General features: G+C 32.5%; 1 protein-coding gene across 2 annotated transcripts in view; it reads right to left on the reverse strand.

Annotated features, from left to right (window-relative positions):
* Positions 1 to 4,237: 4,237 nt before the first annotated feature.
* Positions 4,238 to 22,346, reverse strand: part of LOC126835444 (protein dead ringer-like) — a 70,614-nt gene continuing 52,505 nt past the window's right edge. For both annotated transcript variants that reach the window (XM_050568036.1, XM_050568037.1), the window contains exons 5-10: positions 13,488 to 13,671; positions 12,755 to 13,287; positions 8,220 to 8,297; positions 7,187 to 7,555; positions 4,787 to 4,882; positions 4,238 to 4,588 (exon numbers count right to left, since the gene is read on the reverse strand). In XM_050568036.1, coding sequence (XP_050423993.1) covers positions 4,470 to 4,588; positions 4,787 to 4,882; positions 7,187 to 7,555; positions 8,220 to 8,297; positions 12,755 to 13,287; positions 13,488 to 13,671 — 1,379 coding nt within the window. In that variant the 3' untranslated portion in view covers positions 4,238 to 4,469. The remainder of the gene's footprint in view (positions 4,589 to 4,786; positions 4,883 to 7,186; positions 7,556 to 8,219; positions 8,298 to 12,754; positions 13,288 to 13,487; positions 13,672 to 22,346) is intronic.

The raw sequence follows: 22,346 nt of genomic DNA on the forward strand, positions 1-22,346 counted from the left end.
TGTAAATGGCTCGAATGACTCGTTCGAATGCACTTCCACCCTTATTTACATTTACAATCCCCATTATTATTTATCAAGTCCACAGTAAGTATTCGGTGGTTTTAATATATAATCATACTTAATCAAAAACTGTAATCGTGCAGAGTGTGAACAATACACAATAAGAGATCTTTACAAAAATAACTTGTACCTATACGTTTAGGCGATAACCTAACCTTTATTATATTGACTACAAAACTACTTCATCATAAAGAAATTGAGAATTGTCAAAAGATAATCAAACAACTTCGTTGTTATTACTCTTTGCTTATAATTAGATTAATGTAAATATATATTTAACTTACACTAATTTTAATTTTTAAAATACTCCGATTATAGATGAACATTTTTAATTTTTAAAAAGTTAATCTTTAACACATCATATCCATACGTTGTGTATTATTATTTTAGTAGATTAATTAGAGTTTTCGCAGTTGAAAATCTAGATCATCCGATTTGAGTGGAGTCAATATTATATCATCATTTGGCAATGTAACATGTCGAGTTAAACTTGGCCGGATTTGCAATACGCAACGTTATTGTGACGAAAAAAATATATCAAAGATATAAAGCAGCGTAGGGCAATTATGTGAATTCGCGTGTTCTCTTGTGTATCTCTTTAGTTGTGGGGCCACCAAATTGGCCACAGCTGCTATGATTATTATTTTAGTTGCGGTCGAAAGGAGAACCAGCTACCAGTCACTTCCATGTGTGTTGTGTACACAATCGTCCAATCGATTTCACAACTATTTCGAACAAAGAAACCCTCGACTGCTATTATTAATAATACGATATTACATCGTAAACGTTTTAATACAACCTGTTTGACAAGAATCGTGTAATGAGTGCAATGAGCGACTGGTATAATTACTGCTGTAATTAGTAATTAATTTTTATTATTCAGACACTCCTGCCTCGTTTTCGGTCACGAACGTGTTGGATCAGCTTTTGGAGACGATTGTCCGGCGATGAAGCAATATATTTAAAAACACACAAAATTTAATAATGTTGCGGTACATCATTCGCTGACCATATAGATATATTTTGTACAAACCGTTGTTGTTTGTACGGGCCTTCCTTCTTGTTCGCCGGCTATCACACTTATATTTTACACAATGGGACGGAAAGTGTGAAATATTTTTTGTCAGTCGAATGGGTCGACTAATTAGCGTCGGGGGAGGAATAATTTTACATATATATATATATATATATATATATATATATACAAATAAATGTGATATACCTTCTATAGAACATATTATATTATGTATTATTATTACTATTATACATGTAGACCGTAGTAGGTATATAGTAATACGTGTGTGTACATATGCGACGGTTGTGTTTCACGCCGTGATTGAAATGAATACACTAATAATAACATGTGATAGGTTTTACTGCACGTGTGTCTCTCGGGTCAGTCGGTTTGCGTGTCCGTTCCAGACGGTCAACTAGTAGTAATAATAATAATTACAACAACACTGGAGTCTGGAATGCCTATATACTGCTATTGTTGGCGCTATTAAAATGAAAATTGAAGTATTTCCTCAAATGATCGACAAGTTTGAATAGATCAACCAGATGTAATCATCTACAAATATTATGGGTAGATACTATTCTGAGACACTATAGATTGAGATTGATGGTTTGGACAATCTTATGAGGAGAGGGGAATTGGTAGTCGTGAGAATGGTAATGAAAATAAACGTAGGAGAAAAGAGGGGAAGAAAAAGACCGAAAAAGAGGTGATTGGATGTGATTGAGAATGATATGAGGACTGATGTGAGCGACCGTGTCGAGTGGAAGTGTAGGTCAAGGGTTGCCGACCCCAAATAGTTGGGATGAAGGCGAAGGAGAAGAATTGTTTGTTTAGTGAGAAGTTATTCGTATGTTAGTTTGGAACCATATCAGTTGTGTCAATCGTTTTTTCTAAGACTCCTTATATTAACCGTAATTTTAGTTGGTCCAACTATGTATACTTGTCCGTGTATGTTAATGGACAATATTTGGTAATATTTGAGAAAAAAATTGGTTTTAACAAGAGAGGACTTTAAGCTCTTAGAATATAATATGGGGAAAGATAAGCTATGAATAGAGATGTGTGGTGAGATGTATTGAATGCGGCGACGGGCATACAAATACTGGAATAAATCAGAAAAAATATATTACAACAAAATAACTGCTTAGGAATATTAAATTATTTATATTTTAATTGGAAATCTATGAAATCATTTTACCGTATTTTATTTTTTATTGTAATACAGACAACTCTGCATTACTTTTAAGAATAACTTTGTTAACTTGGAGTTATAACTTGATTATCTAAATATTATATCCCAATTGAATTATTGTTATTTTAGCTTTTACACATATGTTATTTACTGTTTTGGTATCCATTTTATGAACAATCTAATATCTATATAGAACCGCCAAAATGTCTATTATAAATAGTATATTATTTTAAAACGTGTTTAAGGCTTAATATTACAATACTCCATTAAAGAATTTTTCATTAATCGCTAATGAATTGATAATTAAATGTAGCCTTAGAAATATTTTATACGCACCGACCGTAATTGTCAATTTCTCTTTAATTTATATATTACACAAGCCGCTATTAATTGTATTCTTAACGGATTCAAACGATTAGACTAAAGGACAGCATTCCATATGAATACTCCCATACAATTGCAATATCCTAGACAAATATTATAACGTGTGGAGCTTAGATCATTTGATTGCTTTATGTGCTACAATGTATTACAAATGCCTACAATATATTAAATACTTACCACATAAACTACACAGTTAGGTAATTGGAATGAGATTACTATCCAACTGATCCCCTCTCCTTTGATTGCTTATTGATTCATTTAGTGAACAATTCACGAAATCATCCTAAGACACATAACTCATAACTGCAGAACTTGAAAACTCAATAAAGTATACGTAGTACATCTAGTTGCAAACAAGATAATAAGATTTTGCAGTACTTTAAGTACATTATTATGTACTTAAAAACAATGCAATACTAACCATATAAGTATCCTAAAGCAACAGATTTTCGACGTCCTCCTGCAATATTATAAAATTGGCATCCCCTTAATTTGTACCATCTTTGTATCTTCCTATTTTCTTAGCATGCCCCTGACTTTTGACTGTCTAGTCCTTATTTATATTATAACACTGTTTCATTTTGGATCCCGACTAACTCAGATCGCTCTTAGTAGACAATTAGAACGAAAAGTTGTATTTTTTTTAACCGTTTAACTATAATGTCGTTCAAATACAGCTAATAAAGAGGAAGTCGGTAATAATGATATAAATATTGTGTCAAAGTTTTTGAAACTAATAAAAAAAAGGAAAAATATATCATATAAAAAAAATTACATTTTCCTTATTAAAGTATTAATAAAGTCTTGTCGTGCGGATGCATAAAACAAATTGATTGTAACTACAACTTTGTGTATAAATTACTTAGTCTTTATTGAAGCATCACACAAAATATTTTTCACTACTTTACTACACCGCAAATTGAGCACTTACTCAAAATATTCCGGCCGTTTCTCGGTTGCAATATAAATTATTTATCGAATGCTATTTATGTTCGACGTTTATTTCTATATGAAAAACCGAAAGCGTCGTCCGCCTCGACCGTACTGCAATCTTGTTAAAATTTAAGAACATTACCATTTTACACTTTTTACACTATGGAAATATAACGAGGCAATTATAAATAACTCGTTTCGATTAGAAATATACACTGATGATACTGTAGAGTTTTGTATTATATATTTTATTACAAATGTACAAGAGGAAATATCCGTATGAGTACACAATACTAATGATTAAACAAATGTAAAATATATGGGTGATCATAATTTTTTTTTTACTAAATTTTAATTAAGCACAATCAGTATTTCTCGACAGTATTATGTATTTCTCATATTGTTATTATTTTCTATATGATGATGAGATCTATACCATTAAGGATGCACAGCCCTTACAATAATTTAATATAATATAATGTTTAATTTACAGTAATAAAAAATGTAAAAAAAGTTTTACACAAAAAGTCTATCCTAGATTTTGACAATACTATATAATAATAAATAATAGTAATATGTAATTACACTACTATATTTAAGTATTTTAAATAAAAACATTATTTTTGTTTTATAATAAATATGTACAGCGTTTAAGGTTAAATATACATTATTATTTAATCAATTTTCAAAATGTTCTTTTGTGTACAACATTCATTGTTGTACTGTATGTTAAATTATGTAAAATCAATTAATTATATTAACAATAAAAAAATAAAAATAAACGTAGCGAGTCCGTAATAATTGCTAGGCTACAATGAAATAAAAATAACACTAATATAAGCCGAATAATTAAATAAAAACAATACTTTGTCTTATATTAGGTTAACTTAAAGTGTTGCTGTCGATGTGACTGAGGTGGTTGGTTTGTTGGAGTTGAAGACATCCCGTGTAAAGTTCGCCGTTTAGACGCAATAGGAAAGGACTTACGTTGTTAATGGAACCTGATTTGATAATAAAAACAATTCGCAATGTATATCTATTTATAATATTGTTGTTTACAATAATAATAATGGTTTGCTAAAAAAAATGACTTTTTTTTTAGGCGTTCAACTTTCGCTGGGGTCTTCATTTTCCCACCCTTTAAATGCGATTATAGAATGTAAGAATAAACTGTTATACAGTAATTAAGCTTATCTTACCTCCGTTTAAAGCGACTTCGGTCTTGGACAGCTGACCCTTATAGACGCCGTCTTTTGTCTTCCGGCTTACGTTTATCGTGAGTCCGTTTGACAAGCCTAAAACAGTTACAAATAATATTTTCTTATTAATGTTGGAACGATCAGATTGAAAAATATACCATATATTTTTCAATCTGCTGCGACGATAATAACGTGTGAGTTCAAGTCCAGTGGAACCTTAGGAAAATGGTGGCCGACCTCAAATAGTTAGGATAAAGGCTAAGGAGGAGAAAAATATTATTGGAACAATCAGAGGCCAACTGTTTCCTTTAGAAGTCAATTGCGGATGACCTATCTCAACACATTCGGTTTGGTGAATATTTTAAATAATAAAGGATTTTTAGTTTATTCAATCGACCTGACATCTTTATCAGCTTTTAGCCCTGGCAAAGATTTAAACTACAAAGACAAGTGACATTTTTATTCACTATTTGGTTTTTAACTTGGAAGCCATCACATGTAAAAACTGAATATTTTCTAGCCTACATTCTAGCCTAATAAAATGTATTTGTATTATTAATAATAATTCTTAACGTGTAAATAGACAACTGAGAGTAGGAATATTATATGACACATTATTTTCGAAACCATACACGGTCTGTTGTATTGAATTTGTCAACAACATTTATTTGAACAGTAATGCAAAATAGCAAACCGCGAAATTCGATTTCTCTATTGGATTGCTTAATTTGTGCACACGGTCAACAGGATGGCGAACTCGGTGTATACTTAGAATGTACACAATAATAAATAGATGTTGACGCGAAGAAAAATATGGAAATTATTATAATTATTATTATATTCATTTATTTAGGTCAATGAATATAGCATAGAAAATGTTGACGACAGAAACAATAACGACAAAAGTTTAAATAAGGTATAATATATAATTTATGCGAACGCGTTGACTAGAAAAATAATATTAATATTTCATGGATTCCAATTGTGTCATTTGAGTCGCATTATAATTGGATATTATTGTATAAAATGAAGTAGATTATTCATTTGTTTTGCTTTACCAGGAAAAAAAATAACAAATTAAGTCTCATATTGTTTGAAATGTAAATTCCATTCATGTGTTACCAACCAGTAAACGTTACAAATATCTAAAAGAACGCATACTCGAGATCAAAATGATTATTTCAAATCAAACTTCAAGGTTTGTTTTGTACTAATGTATTATAATAATTGGGAATAATTACAGTAATCTTATAACTAATAAAGAATTAAGTGATTGTAAATGCGATTTTTAATATAGATATGATATTTGTAATATTCATTTAACTTAAAACTAATATAAAACTGTAGGTATGACAATATACGCGTTATTAAATATCCCATAGAAGGCACTATATAACTGTTAATTAACGTTTCCTACTCTATTTAATTATTCTAATGGCTGATGGTGTTCCAGGTAAGGTGTGTATCTGGTGTTGCATTTTATAAAAACACACTCAGAGACCATATGCGCAATTAGGAAAGTATTAGGTATTAGTACCCTCAATTTTAAAATAAGCACCCTCTAATATTTTTTCTGTTTATGTATTAAAACCTCTGCTTAAAAAAAATGTTAATATAAAAAAACCAAAAGCTTTTTGCAGAGTTGATAATAGTACTTGTTATTCAGAATCATTTATCAATTTCATGTGGCCATCACTCTCCCCATTAGTTCTGCACCTTGTGAACGGTCGTTTTATTGCTTTAAGGAAAATAAAGATTTAGCTTAGGGGTTCAATGAGACAGGACAGATTTGTCAATATTATAAATAGAAAAACAAGCAAAGCGTGTACAACTCTTGTATGAAATACCTGTAAATTGTAATATTGCATACATTTTGATTGTTTTTTAATAAAAAACTAAAACACTAATACCTAAACTGATATGTTAAATTGTGATTAATTGTTAAATTGATAAACGAAATCCTTTCTCAGAAAAATATTAACCTAATTAATAAATTAAAATCTGTTCACATGGAAAATGCACAACTTAAGCACCCTCAATTTTTTTATTGAAATTGCGCCTATGTCGAGACCACGGTAAAAGAGTTGGCTCTCCATTCCCCCCCTTATGCTGACTTATCGTGATAGTAATGTTGAGATCATAAGGCAGAATAGACCATATTTTAAAGAAATAAAAAGTGTCTCGAACGTTGGCTTCTTACCTTGTTAAAATGTACAACAGACAAAGGTCTACATAGGTACAATGTAATCAAATAAGTGCAACATTATGTCTCAGAATGACTGTTAACAATGTTTGTCTCTCTAATGTTAGCAATAATTGGTATAATTTCATAATATGGTATATATTTTGTAAGTTTTAATAAACTTAGAACTAGACCCGCTGTCTTTCGAAAGCACTTACCGGGTGATACGTTGATGTCTATTTCGACTAATTCCTCGCAGTCTTGCCGATCGACCGATGGTGAACGTCTTTGGATGCCAATCGGACTGGCCGTTTTCGATGTGCTGTCGTTCTCATCGTCCGACCCACGATTTATCATCACTTGGTGGTGGGATAGCGGCGAAGACCTTTCAGATTTGATACGTTTTACAATAGACAAGTGTTCCTCGTCATCCTCGCCTGCATTGTTATTGTTGGCAACGCGCTTTTTGCCTAAGTTCAGAGCTTCGCATTGTTCCGGTACGGGACCGCTCTTGAACTGCATGGCTGCAGCGGCCTGGGAAAGATTCATGGCAGCATAGGCAGCTGAAGACGGACTAGTCGGCATGTCTGATGGGTAAACAATTCAACAACTTAAAAATAACGCCATCGGATGATTCATAACTTTGGCAAACTATGGTAAATACATTCGAAATAGAAATATAAAAAAAAAAATGCTTTTCAGGCATTTTGGGAATAGGGACATGCCTGATTGATATTCAATCGATCCGTCCACCCTTCACACATCCGTCTGATAACAAACATGAGCATCCTGAGAGAATGATAAACGTGGAAAAAATTAACTAAAACGCCTATTCTTCTGTATTATCTACTATAAAAACGTGATTTTATTGTATTTATATATTGAAGAATTTCAGTTTAAGATATTTGTCGGTTATAGTTAGCTTAACAAAATTAAAAACCAGCTGCGTGACTTGGGCTAAATTTTATTAAGGTGACAAAGAAGTTAAGAAGTGAAAGCAAATTTCATGATCAATTTATAGAAAACTACTATATTTTATGCAACGCAGAGCCGCGGGGGGCTTCGCCTTACATCCCCGTAGAACATGGTTATACTTATATCTTGTTCGCCAATTCTTTTTTATCGGTAATAATTGACAAATTTTCTCATAATTTAATGATAACAACTTTGAAGCTATTTAATAAGAAAACTGGTGAAGTGGTTTCGGATATAATATTATATTAATGTAGTGGTGGTGTGCTAACTACTTACTAGGCATTGACAGTCTGGGCATTCCGGCGGTCTGATTCGCTCTCATCAAGTCCATCCACATTAACATACTGAGAAGTTCTGCGCAATAAAAAATAACATAGTAAAGGTTATTTTATGGTATTGTAATTAATAATCTATTTATCAAATTAATACTAATAAAATATTAGAATGGTGTATTAAAAATATATATTAACATTTTTTTTTTTATCAGTATTATAAGACATAACATTGAAAATGACGTTAAACATAATATTGTCATCTTCGGTTTTATATGTTTATTAAATATTGCATTTTTGACTTTGATTACCATTTCGGATGTAAAGTTAAAAAAATAAAACACTGTTATATAATGTTTAAAAACTTATAAGTGACAATGAGTTTTTATTATCTCAGCTCATTACAATAACAGCTGTTTTTGATTTGGGATAAATACTTATATATATATTTATTATATATATATATATATATATAATGCATCTATATTCGTAGAACAAACCGTTGGGATTATATTATATTAAACCTTATTTGTATCTTTCTTTTAGTTTCTTTTATATTTTTTTTTTACAACCGAAGAGAGATCTACCGACGGGTCTGTACATACATTATTGTTAGTAGGTATAGTCTATGTGTTATATTATTAGTGTATATTATAAAAAAACCAAGAAGTTGTCGTCAACGCGTGAACAAGTGTCGGTAATTTGTAATGTTTTTTTATGTACGAACACGAGTTTATATGTATTTTTTAAGAAAAAAAATTATACCCGTATAATATACATTCATACCGTCTTATAATATAGACGGAGATAAGGCAGGGTATGTGTGTGTGTGTGTGTATGAGTGCGGCGAGTGTAAGTGTTAAGGAGAAGAAAAAAAATCAACAATATGCATCCGTGTTGAATATTTAAATATCAAAAGGCTCACGTATTATATATATATATATTATATTGTATTATGGATGGATTTAAACGAACACACGACGATGTCACGGTGTAGCGCGTTATGTGTAAAAATTGATTTATTCAAACGCGCGCCGTCTTGTACGGGACACGACTGCGAGGTGACGGAGGCGACGGCGTATCAAAAGTAGTGTATAGGTAGGTACGTTAGGTACATACATAATATAATAATATAATAGTACCTTATAATATACACACATCGTGTACATAGTGTTGTACACATTATTATGTATGTAATTCAACGCGACAAATGCCCGTGTATACATTTACAAGACAATGTGGTTTGATGTGTGTGTGTATATAATATTATAACGTTGATAACATTGACGAAACGTCTGCCACCCTCGCCCCGTCGGGTCACCGAACAATGTTTATTCATCAGCAGCAGACATTCTCGACGGAGAGAACATGGGATTCGGACAAAACGAGGCTGTGTCACGAGATAGGCGAAGGGTGTCCACAAACCAAAGCTCCGGGGCTCCATACAGACCAATGAGTTTTGTATAGGTAATATTTAAGAAAAAATTGGTTTAAATAAATTTCGACCATGTCAATAAATTTACCGGTTAATTTGTGATCCGATAAGTAATATGAAAACAGATTTGAATTCGTCATGAAATTTACTTGAGATCGGTCGACATACTTTTTTTTGATATCTTATTACTACTTTGCATAAAACACGTTTGAACATTTTATAAAATTTCAACATTCTATAAACTTCATGACGAATTCAAATCTGTTTTCAGATTGCTTATCGAATCACTGGTTAGGCCTGTGCGATGGAATGAAAATGATGTGTTTTGACTGAAAAAATGGTCTGTACGGTGGGAGCCCCCCTTAAGGAGTAGATAAAATGCATTACATAACGTTATGTAAGCCGAGGCCGACTCCGGTGGATTTCAAGGTTGAAAAAAAAAAATAAACTGTCACACCAACTATATATATATTCGGTAACGTAAGGTCGACCACCAACAAAATACATTGCTGATTTCAAACGAAATTTAAATGCCAACAAAATTTGTTCACAATAATTTCATTTGCGAATTGACTTTAAATACTAGTGGGGGTATGATATATTATAGGTATATTTTTACACTTGTCAATACCCACTATTGTTTATTATAAGCAGCCTGTACTTGTATTGTAACACATCTTTTTAACGAAAAATAAACAATATAAATGGTTAACATTGAGTTTTTGATAATATCACATTTAATGAACCGTAACTAAGACGATTATATATTAGTATGTACTGAAACGCTTAAATCCGTATACAAAGTACAAAACTATAAAATGATACTCTCTACTATAATATTATAACGTACACATAGACCCAGCGACCGAATTTAGAACGGGTTTTTTCGTTTAATGAACACGAGTTTGATGAATGAATAGAAGACCGCCGAGCAGCGAAATAACCATTTTAATGTCTCCGCGGTGACGTTTTAAAAATAAATATTAACAAAAACCTTCTCAGGTGCATATACACACGAGGTGTATTAATATAATATAATGTATACACCGTAGAAACGTTAAAAAAAGTGAAATAATTATCAAAAAAATAACGGTCGGGAGATGTGAAATTGAACAAATATTTATTTTTGGGATCCCGTCAAACGACGGTTGCAGCGCGCACCTGTCAAAGGGATTGTTAGTTGTCACCGTGTTTACCCCCGGTTTTGTTTTATTTTTTAACTATTTCTTGGCACCGCCGTGTCGTTATATAAACAGAAAATTAAAAAAAAATGTCACGAGCTTTATAGAAAATAAAAACATATAAATCTGACAAAACGCACACAAACCGACGACGGCCGTCCCCCTCAGCCCACTGTTTCACACTTCCCTTCGGGGCTCCGCTCTTGTCACATCACAACAATAATCGTTTCCCTTTGAGTCAAGTAAACGCGACCAGTAAGTCATATTACTCAATGGTCGTCGATAAACACACATACTTAAAATATACATACTTTTTAATATACCTACCTACATATGCAAATAGCGCATGTACTACACACAAAGTAATATAGCTACGGGTCCACTTTATCTAAATATACAAAATATATCAAACGCGGAATAATCGTAAATCCTCGAAGGCGGTTAAGTATACGTTTTCTCTAGAATCGTAAAAAACGTCACATGCGTTTGCACCTGTATAATATAAAGAAAAAAAACTTTAAACGCAAAATATAATATCTCGAGCGCTTTATACTTTTTTGTTTTATTATTAGTATTTTTTATTACACCCGCGTTAATTGTGCCAACAAAATATTCTGTAGGTTCGTAGGGCTGCTATAACCAACTGGTTACCGAAAGTCACTTTATCAATTCCATCCATAATTTTATTTTGCTATGTCAAAGTTACATTTTCGGCTTGAAGTTTTGTTTTATCGGTATTGCGCTTGTGGTAAAAAATGGTAATTTTCTTTTCTCCATTATCGTGACGTGTCACGCGCGTACGAGAAATCGCACACAATAATATAATATATATATAATAATAATGTTGTAATTACTGCGTTTACGTGAAAAGAAAAATAGTCGATTCTTTCTATAAGGAATAATAATGCGCGTGGAAAACATCATAATAGGCAATATTATACATGTTTTACAAATACACCGGATGAATGAGACCAATCAATATGTGAGATATGCGACAACAATATATTATAATAATATAATTATTACATTGTTGTTGGCGCATAATATATTATTTTGAAAACAAAAAAAACGAACGTGTTAAAAAAAGACCGCGACGATTTATTTTGATTTTCATGTAAACATGACCGATACAAATAAAAGTAGCGATACACGAAGAAAATATCGCGTTAACAATATTATTTATTATAGAATCTTTGTGTCAGAGAGACGCTATGAACATAATTAGAAAGGGTAATATTTTTTTAGTGACTCGGTTGTCTTATTAATATCAAAAGTTAAAAGACATTAGCTATATGCTAGCTATAGTCTATATAATAATACAAACTAAACCCCACACGTCCCGGTATATATAAATGATTAAGAAACCTCTCTCCTCGGGAAGGCATCGTCGGCCCTTTGGTTTGTTTAGCTTTAAAAAAAAATGATCTATGTATTATGTTTTAAGTTCAGTGGCACTCATCCACAAACATTTGAGGGAAAACATATTTGACACCCGCCCACCCGGAAAAAATGCACTCATAAGATACAAATATTATTGATATTTAATCCCAAACATATCTAAATATTATATATTTGTGTCCTCTAGCATAAAAACTACGAGTCTTGAGCAAAATTAATTGATCAATTAATTTGTTTTTTTCCACTATACTCTCTATGCTCTTTTTTCCTGTAAACTGTCGACATTCTCTATTTTTAATAATAATATTCGATAATATTGTACATCAGTAAAATATTGTAATGCCAAAAGTAAAGTTTGTGAAAAATAATAATAGACTTATGACGTTTTTACACAATAAAAATATAATCATGTTTTTCCAGTTGTCACTTTTCAAGCGGGGGTGCGACATGTTGATAAGCAGTTTTCTAGTTTATAGGTAAGGTTGGGTTAGGTTACTATTGCAATGGTAATTTGTTTAAGCTCACCTCTCTGTTTGTTTGTCTGGTCGCCGGTCGGCCGAGGGACGGCGCCCGCCGGCACCGAAGCTGGATACGTCTGATGGCCGTTAAAGGGCTGTTCGGCAACGGACGCAGCCAGCGGACTGCCTGCTCCGCCGGACAAGGGCGGTTGTCGCGTCTGATCCACGACAGAGGCTCGTTGTCTGTTGTCCATGATGGCCGCGGCCAAGTGACGGAACCTGTCCTCGGCGGCCAGAACGCTGGCGTAATGTTGCTGCTGCTGTTGCTGTTGTTGTTGCTGTTGTTGATGTTGTTGCTGCTGCTGCTGTTGTTGCTGTTGATGATTATGATGATGGTGGTGAGCCATCGAAGACGGCGAACCGGAGTGCGGATTGTGGCCGATCTGGCCGCTGCCGCCAGTCATTTGCGGCATGTACTCGGACAGCAATGACTTGTTCCGCCTGCCCTCGCGCCTGTTCCCGGCAATAGCCATGTTCAACTCGTCTAGTGAACTGAACTGGTTCATCCTGGACTCGTATGCGTACAAGTACTTGACATACCTGCGAAAATTACCATTACAGTCAATCTTCTAATTATGTAATACATAGTAATAAATAAATAATAATAATTTGAATAAAGTACTTAAATGTATAATAAATTATAACTCAAAACAAAATAAGCTGTTAACATGCTAAATAACTTAACGTAACATGTGCAAATTTAAAGAATAACTATTGAAAAAAAACTCTTATTAACTTACTGTGTGCGTAGGGTAAAAGCTGCGCTAGTGATGGACGGCGGCAATCCAAGTCCCCTGATGATCTCTTGCCACAATTTCTTAGTGATGACCGCCACGATTCCACCCCTTTGTACGACCAGTTTGTACAGGGTGTACAAGTCCAACACGCGTTTGGCCATGATAGGTAGACGGCTGATGGGAGTACCTGAAAAATCGCAAACGTATCAAGTAAAATGAGTGTTTTTTACTGGTAGTTCACTTCTTTATCGTATTTTTTTAACAACAACAATATGAGTCACTATCTAGTCTAAATCGGTTTACTTAGTGTGTATACGTTGAATTTTATTGTTATAAATTATAATATATGTCCGTTTTGTGCACTAGTAGAACATGTAATATAATAATAATATATTACAAAATATATATATACATTCTGGTCGTACACATTATTATACGGTGGGCGATCCGATTAAATACGGGAAAAACATGCCGCCAGCACAATATACTTTGCAATTTGTCGGTCGCAAAAACATAATAAAATACTAGTAGCAAGCCGAGTGTAATGTATACAGGATGTCTTTAGACGCATATTATTACCTATACCTACGCTATTTGCTCATACTAGCGCTATTGCACTATATTGTATTAGTTATAATTATATAATCATACTAAACAGGTATATAATAATTAATATTTTTATATAAATGTAAAAGTCATCAAGCTTTGTTTTTCTATATTAATGTTAGTAGGTATTTGGTTGTGATAATACTATATAGTGCAGTCGTTGCGGATTGCCACCCGGTATACTATACCGTGGCAAGTTAAAATGTGCGGCATGCCCGGCTATATACATTACTGCGGGTAAGTACATGTGTATAAAATATATTGAAAAAAATATATATATTGTACACTCAGAACAATATTATGCGTGTAGGGGGGCGCAGTAGACCACTGTAATGCATTTACCGGCGCACTTTTTACGACTTATAATTACAGTCTGCGATACGTTGTCAGAATCATTTATAAAACAAAATTAGACTTCTACCGGCCGTCTTGCAGCGGTTGCATTATGCGCATGGTCCGCGTATTATATTATTATAAAACTGCCCCAAGGTGATAAAAAAAAGGAAAATAAATATAATAATATTTGCCAGCCGAAGAGTTCATAGCGCGTTAGAAAATATAACAGTATACACACAACAACACGTGTAATGTTTATGCATATATATATATATATATATATATATATGCAATATGAGTATGGTTAGGTTAATACACAGACATCAATATACGTCCCAGAATGACGGAACAATGCTATTTGTAAATGCTCAATGCACCCACATATGTATTTCGTGTAAAACATGTAAATGCATTACCAAATTTTATAAAATTCAACAATTGTTGGGATTTTTTAAACTACCTCGTTTGTTTTTGGGGTGTTTGGTCTCTTTAAATATGTTAATATTAGCTACAATTCCAGGTTAGGTTAACCTAAGATTAACATATATTAGTATTAACTGAACTAATTATTTATTTGTTTTAACTAAAATATTAATCATATAAACCTTACTGTCTAATTGATTTTTCGTTTAAACAAATAAATAAAATTTTTATTCTACAGCCATAAATACGTTTTAAACGTGTAAAATAGGGAAAAATTGATTTAATTCATCAAGTTTGACTTTTAACTTGAATAAGTGATCGAAAATGTAGTTTTCAGTGTTAAAAGTTGTTTTGTTTAACCTAATCTAATTTAGTACAAACTATTAACTCATTCAGAGTTACAATAAATACAACCGTTGTGTATTACAGCCTATGGCGTAGGTACCTATAGTTTTTAAGTCTATATCCAGAGGATAGCATTGATACAAGAATCAAGATACAAAATCTGAACACATCATAATACATTTGTAAATTTCTTTCTTTGTACACATTTCGATGTTATCATAAACATTAGTTTTAATATATACTTTTAGAGTGTATATTCTAAAATCAATGTCATAAATTACATTGATTGTTGATGAATCTACATAATAATTTTAATGGATGTGTATATACTATAATACTTCTTATGTTGCAGTTAAAATAATATTAAAGAAGATAATATTATACGGATGGGTTTGAACTTTGACGAATAAATGCGTTGGCGTGTATTTGATAAAAATCCTCCATTGAACGATTGCTATTGGCCGGGGATTCTGATTAAAACACGCCTGTTTTTTATATTAAAGCGACTCATCCGGTCTGTTGGGGGGAAACGACTACTACACGGCGCAACTCGATACAACAATGCACATCGTCACCATACAGTCGCATCCGGCTCCTCTGTATTACTATCCCGCAGTACATATTTTATACTGTATAATATTATATACCAAGTGGCGAGTACCTAGTATGTTATTACTCTATGCTCAGTCTCTATCTCGTGGGCTGTATAGCTATAAGCACCTACAATATTATATTGTTGGCTTTAGCTGTGGCTAATCAATTCCAATTGTCCAATCAAAAAGTGCTGTAAACAAATTAGTATTATTATTTTCCGAGCATTGCTTAAAATACGATAACTGAATCAAATTCGGCATTCGTCTGGGGAAGGCCGTGTTCATGAGGTGCTTAACCAACGAAATTATAAAAATAGACCACCACCACCCTACCCTCGTAAAGTACCTTGGCAAACAGGTGCTTATATTGTAACCCTCTAATCGTAATGTGATAGCCGTGACTGAAATTCGTGAAAACAAAATCAACCGAACGTTCTCAACAATTAACATGTAGCATACATATAGCATGTACATACATATATACATGTAGCATGCATATTAAATAATTGTGATATTATGCTGTAGTAAAGTAATGAGGACTATAATATTAGGTAATATTGTGCGAGAAGAAGTAACTGAAATAGCAACAACACGAGTTGTTTTTCCTTTACGGCCAACATACACCTCTTACAGTATTGATTTTACAGTAATATGCATGTAAGTCGACCTATACATAACGACTAACGTCAAGAGGAGTCCAATATATTTTATAGCTTTGCGGTTACCCGTCCTACCGGTCACATGTTTAGCCCTTTCGATGCCATGCGCTTATTATTTTACCTTTAGCGAATTTGTGAATTTTTTAATCCGGTAATGGCAAAGACGTCCTATTAGAACTCCTTAGTATCCCTTCGGTGCATACAGTTCCATAGTTCATACAAAATAGGGCCGGGCGCATTATTATTGTCCCCAACACCATTGTATTATAGGTATACATATTACTATATTTAAGATGTTTAAAAAAAAAAAATCAAAAATTCGTCCTCCTATATGCATGTGTAATATTATATGTATTATGTATGTAAGTAAAAATCTATAATATCATAAGAAATGGCATGATTGTTTCGTATGCGGTCATTAAGGTATGTATTGTGTCGTCTAGTGTCCCCACACACATTGATGATGATGATGATGATGATGTAATAATAACAATATAATATTTATATACAGACTTCCACTAGAAAACATCGCAGGTGGGCTGGATTGGAAGGCTGTATAATAGTATTTAAATACATGCGGATAAGTACGCGCGTGCTCGCTTATACATAGGTACTATATTATAATGTCTTCGACGTACACACTCAAAATACCAATAGAATACAATATTTTGTTGATTGTCAATCTCTAATATTTGTCTATAATAATATGTTTCTTGTCATTGTTACCTATATATATATCATAATCAACAATATACTGAAAATATTTTTAAGATTATCTGTTGTCTGAAACTATGCCTAACAAAGCGAAATAAAGAAACAGTTTCCACACCTTCTGGGCTATCATCAACATTTTCTCTTATTGTTTAGCCCTACCTGCTAAATTTTCCGTGATTAAGAAAAAAAATCAAAGAAACCAAAAATTGTAAATTACAATTAATACTCTATATTGGGAGCAAATGTTTGCTAGACTCAGTCCTGTCAGTTTTAACTTTTAACTATTATAAATAGTTCGTAATAAGGATCGTTTTTTTTTTTATATGTGAATTCCTATTTTTTTTTAATTATTCTGCTATATTATTGGCTGTATTAGAGGGAAAGAGGGCTAAAGAAGTGTAAATCTTTTAAAAACGCTGAAAGCTTCCTCAAAATTTCAGTAAAAATTATAAATCTTACAATTGTGGGGACTATGCTTGATTGATTGCTGATACTTTTTCAGCAGGAGTATCTCACTGACTCTGGAAATGCGCTTTTATATAAAATTTAAACGATTAAAACTTTAGTAAAACAACAAACAGCGATTGTCCTATTCCTCCCACCTCCCGACCTCGTGATCGTCTCGGCGGCCCCAAGTCGTTTCCAATAGTCAAATATTTACCAATGTTATGGTGTTCTTGTGAGTTGGGTGTGGTGGACCGGCCGTGTACTATGTGTGTGTGTTTGCCCATAATATAATATAATATTATACCGAAGTGTTCTTCTCCGGTGTTATTACACACTACGATAATAATAATATTATTATGTATTGTACACACAACCGAGCACGCCCGATATTAATATTTGGAGTTTTTTTTATTTTTATCGGAATGGCTTTTAGCGGCGAAATGTCCAATCAAAAGGACCGGGAAGCAAACATTTTATAATACCGACGAGTGCGGTATGTGTGTGTATATACCCGGCGGACTGCACACATTTTATATTACTGACGAAGCAAACAACGACCTAACCGTACACACACCTGGACTCTCCACCACGACGATGACGGCAATAATAAAGAACACACGTACCTACCTATAAATATATATTATAATATACCAACTGTAATGTTCGACGGGTCAACCCAATCGCCTTTCTCTGATATTCTGTTTACCCACTTGGATCGCATCTTATCTTTAAGACAACGATTCCCCTTATGCAAACACACACACACACAACAAAAATTATAATATCGTCAGACTTGATGACTTCATGTGTTTTTTTTTCTTCAATAATGGTCCGTTAACGAAAAAGCTGGTCTGAATTTCGACAATTGACGCGTTATATAAATGACTAGGGTGTTAGGCGTTTGGTGAAAATAAGGGATAATTTTTTATCGGAGGTGCACATTGGATTTAGGTCTTCTTTCCTCATAAGTGACGTTTTGGAAATATAAGGCCTGCCCGGAACTATCAGCGAGGATTCCTAATTTTAAAAAGGTATCTAAACAAGAATCCAAAGTTGGTCCTGGTATAGGTTCCTATACGACATTCCTACTTCGGATCTTAACAGATTTTACTTGAAAAAAAACTACCGGTGTTAACAAGAAAGTTAGTACACTTAAAATAATATACTGAACACATGCGTATTAAAGTTTTTTTATTTGTAGTTCTTTGCAAATGATTTATTGTATAGTATTGTTTTTAAAAGCGTTTGGCACTGTGTTAACTTATGGAACCCGCATGTAAATTTGCCAAAACAGAAACATTTTACTTTTATAATTGATACCTGTATATTAATATACTATATTATGAGTATAATTTACAGTTTACAACGAAAAACCGTTTAGTAGTTGATTAATATAATAATTATTCATTAGATAGATATTTTGTCGGCTGTATGGGTAAGTAACTAATAAGCTGACTTTTTGGTAGAAATAATAGAATAACTAATTATTTAAACGTGTATACTATTTTATTGTCATTCTTGGGTCAGCAAATTATCACGAAACGACAGTTAAAACAGCTGTTGTGCAGCTTGTATACATAGGTATAAAACGCAACACGGTTTTAACCTAGTCACGGCCCAGGCATGTTACACAGCCGCGGTGGCCAGCTTGGAAAAATAATATAACGTAATTATTATACATGTATGTATTTATATATTATATTGTATATAGATTATAGATGTAGTAAAACGTGTACAAACGGCATTTTCCGCCGTTTTAACATATTAAAAACCTATAACCGTCTGATAACAAGGCAGTAAAACCAATAAGGCGATTTATTAACTCCAAAAGATGCAGTAAAAATCGAGTTAAAACGCTACACGCGCCAACTTTTGTTACGCCTTGGGTGTGCAGGGACCTCATTTCGATACTTACTCTAACACTGTCGACTGGTGTTGTCGCACATTTAAACAACGCAGAAGATTCTGTATTGTCTACAGGCCGGGAAAGTCAATGAATATTACTAATTTAAAATAAAAAAAAATATATATATTTTTAAAATATGTGTTTAATAATAAACAACAAATCAACTACATAGTTACTTGACTTGAGTCCACGCATACGTTTTTATTATTAAATAATAATTTACCGCTAATATACATTCGAATAACAAATAAAATTGTATTTTAATTTCCGTTTTGGAAGAACTAGAATTAGTATGGAGATTACTTAGTTAATTCGCAGTTTTCGAGTGTAAAAAAAAAATTAATTACTTGCATAAATCAAAATATTGAATCGCGCTTGTCATTTGATATTTATCTTTGATCTAAACTTAACACAGTGACCAGCCTCGATTGACATGTGGCATTTCGGTGGTGGTGTCACAGTTTCATAACATATCACTTAAAACTTATATTTTTACAACTATTTTTAAATAAATGTTCACTGTGTGGCAATCAAAATTGCTGTTTTGAATAAAATTAACTGTTTTTAAACCGCATTTTTTGTTATAATTTAAGCAACTTATACTTATTATTTACAATCTATACCTTACAGTCAATGCTATAAATTAAATTTTTCCAAATAATCATTATACTTTACTACTAAATACTTGGGTGGGTATGGCGTCCACTTAATTCAACTAAATAGTTTTCCGTATAGATAATAAATGTGTGTACAATAATAACGTGGTATTTTCTTATTTTTTACTGTACTTATATTTTTCATTCTTATAGAAGTTATTTTTTTGAGCCCATAGCGTTTGTTTTCTATTAATTCTAATTGATTAAAATCATAAAACAGTCATGTGTTTGGCTGTAAAATGATATCACTTACCCTCTTATGACTTTGTCCGTGTGACGAATAAAAATCCTACCCCATTATGATGTCCATATATTTATATTTTTATACCTAAAACGGATGCGGTACGGGATGGTGGTACCGTCTGGTTTTTGGCACTCGGTCGCCGCCACCGCTCACACATAATATAACAAATCTGCCGACCACGTGTGTTTTCTTCCAATATATTGCCATAACGAAAACGGCGGCAAATTTTGATTTTTAATATGCCCCTTAGGTATCGGTTAGTTGACCGCCACCGACTGGAGCACAAAAATTACCCCATTAATGTACAAGGTTTTTATGGTTGAAAGACGGAGAAAAAACCGCTTGTTTCAACAGTACTAATAAACGCTAGCTGATACCTATGCATAATGTAAACATTTACTAACTATAACAAGTATGTTTTCAGCTGTAAATAACTTGTTAACACAATACTTCATATGCGGTTGCGACCCGAGAACGATAGAGTTGGCAAAGTTCAGGATACTCACTATACAAGTCAAATATGCTTAAACAATTCTGAATTATTTTTAGATTAACTATAGGTACATAAACATATTGCACGTCGGACATTAATAACGTGCAAGACTATCACCGTACAATACAATAAACGTCAGTCGAGTTAGGTTCAGTACACACGCTGGAATCTAAATAAAATTTTAAAAGACAATTCATAAAAATGACATATATTATGAATGATCAAATCTAATATACCGAGTTTTAATAATATTATTGCAATATAATTTTATTATCTTTTATTCTGTATTATTTTATTGTTTCCAGATGTTCACATACATAAGGACTAAGGTAAAGCATACTATATTATCCACATACATATATTTATATTTGTGTATCTCTGGCCTAAACATATTATAGTGCTTTAACGAGAATATTTTTATTTTGATCACCAACTCGTGTGTTTGAATAAGTTATACTTAACGCATTTATCGTGTAAATAATTATGATTTTTCAATTGAATGCCAAGGTGATTTATGCTTTACCTTCACACATACACATACACACGTGTATGATATTATATTATTGTATAAATATTTTTTTTATCCCAAACGCATATTATTATATTACATGATTGGGAACGTTGCTGTTGTTTTTTTTTTTTTACTATAAAATTTATTTTCCCGGTGCTACCTCGTCGATATACTTGATTTCCCGGGCGTTTTCTCATTATTAATATTATCATAGCACACCGTTATTATAAATTATATAATCGTATTAAATACACAATAATGTGATTTTGTATATAACACACTCATGCATATAACAGGTCCCACAGTTCACGTTGACGCGCGGGTGTATCATCACAGTATAATAATAATAATATGAACACGAGGAACCCTGTAGTGGTCGTAATTGCCGGCACATATTATAATAATAATATTATTATTATATGCAGAAGAAAGATAAAAAGGTTTTTGATTTATTGGCCAAATCGAGTTTTTATCGTACACATTCCAACAATAATAATATTATTATTATTATCATTATTGTAAAGCATTATGTATATATAAAAAACGGACGTGTCATAAAATATGATCTCGCCCGTATCCAAAAACGGTTTTATTTATTTTTTTAATCCAATCTATTGACGAAACGGCTATGTTATATAGCCTAGCACAGACTAGCATTCAAATAAAGCAATTAGTATATTGTATGGTACAAGATAACTTTTAACATAAAGGACGAGCGGGCCAATTCACTGGTATCCGGTAGCAACATTTTGTCCAAAATCGGCTAAAACTATTTTCTAAGACATTTTTATTAATAAACGACAACGATTCCAAAGAAAACTGATGTGGGTATATATATATATATATATATATATATAGACCTTTTTAATAATTGATATCAATACTAATAGCGAAATACAATGGTTTAATAATTGTCGTATTCGCAGTAA

Source organism: Adelges cooleyi, unplaced genomic scaffold, assembly GCF_023614345.1.
Source record: "Adelges cooleyi isolate 19-005CV unplaced genomic scaffold, UGA_ACOO_1.1 ACOO_flye_CR_arks_rails_tigmint_CR_PRNA_23, whole genome shotgun sequence".
NCBI lineage: Eukaryota > Metazoa > Arthropoda > Insecta > Hemiptera > Adelgidae > Adelges > Adelges cooleyi.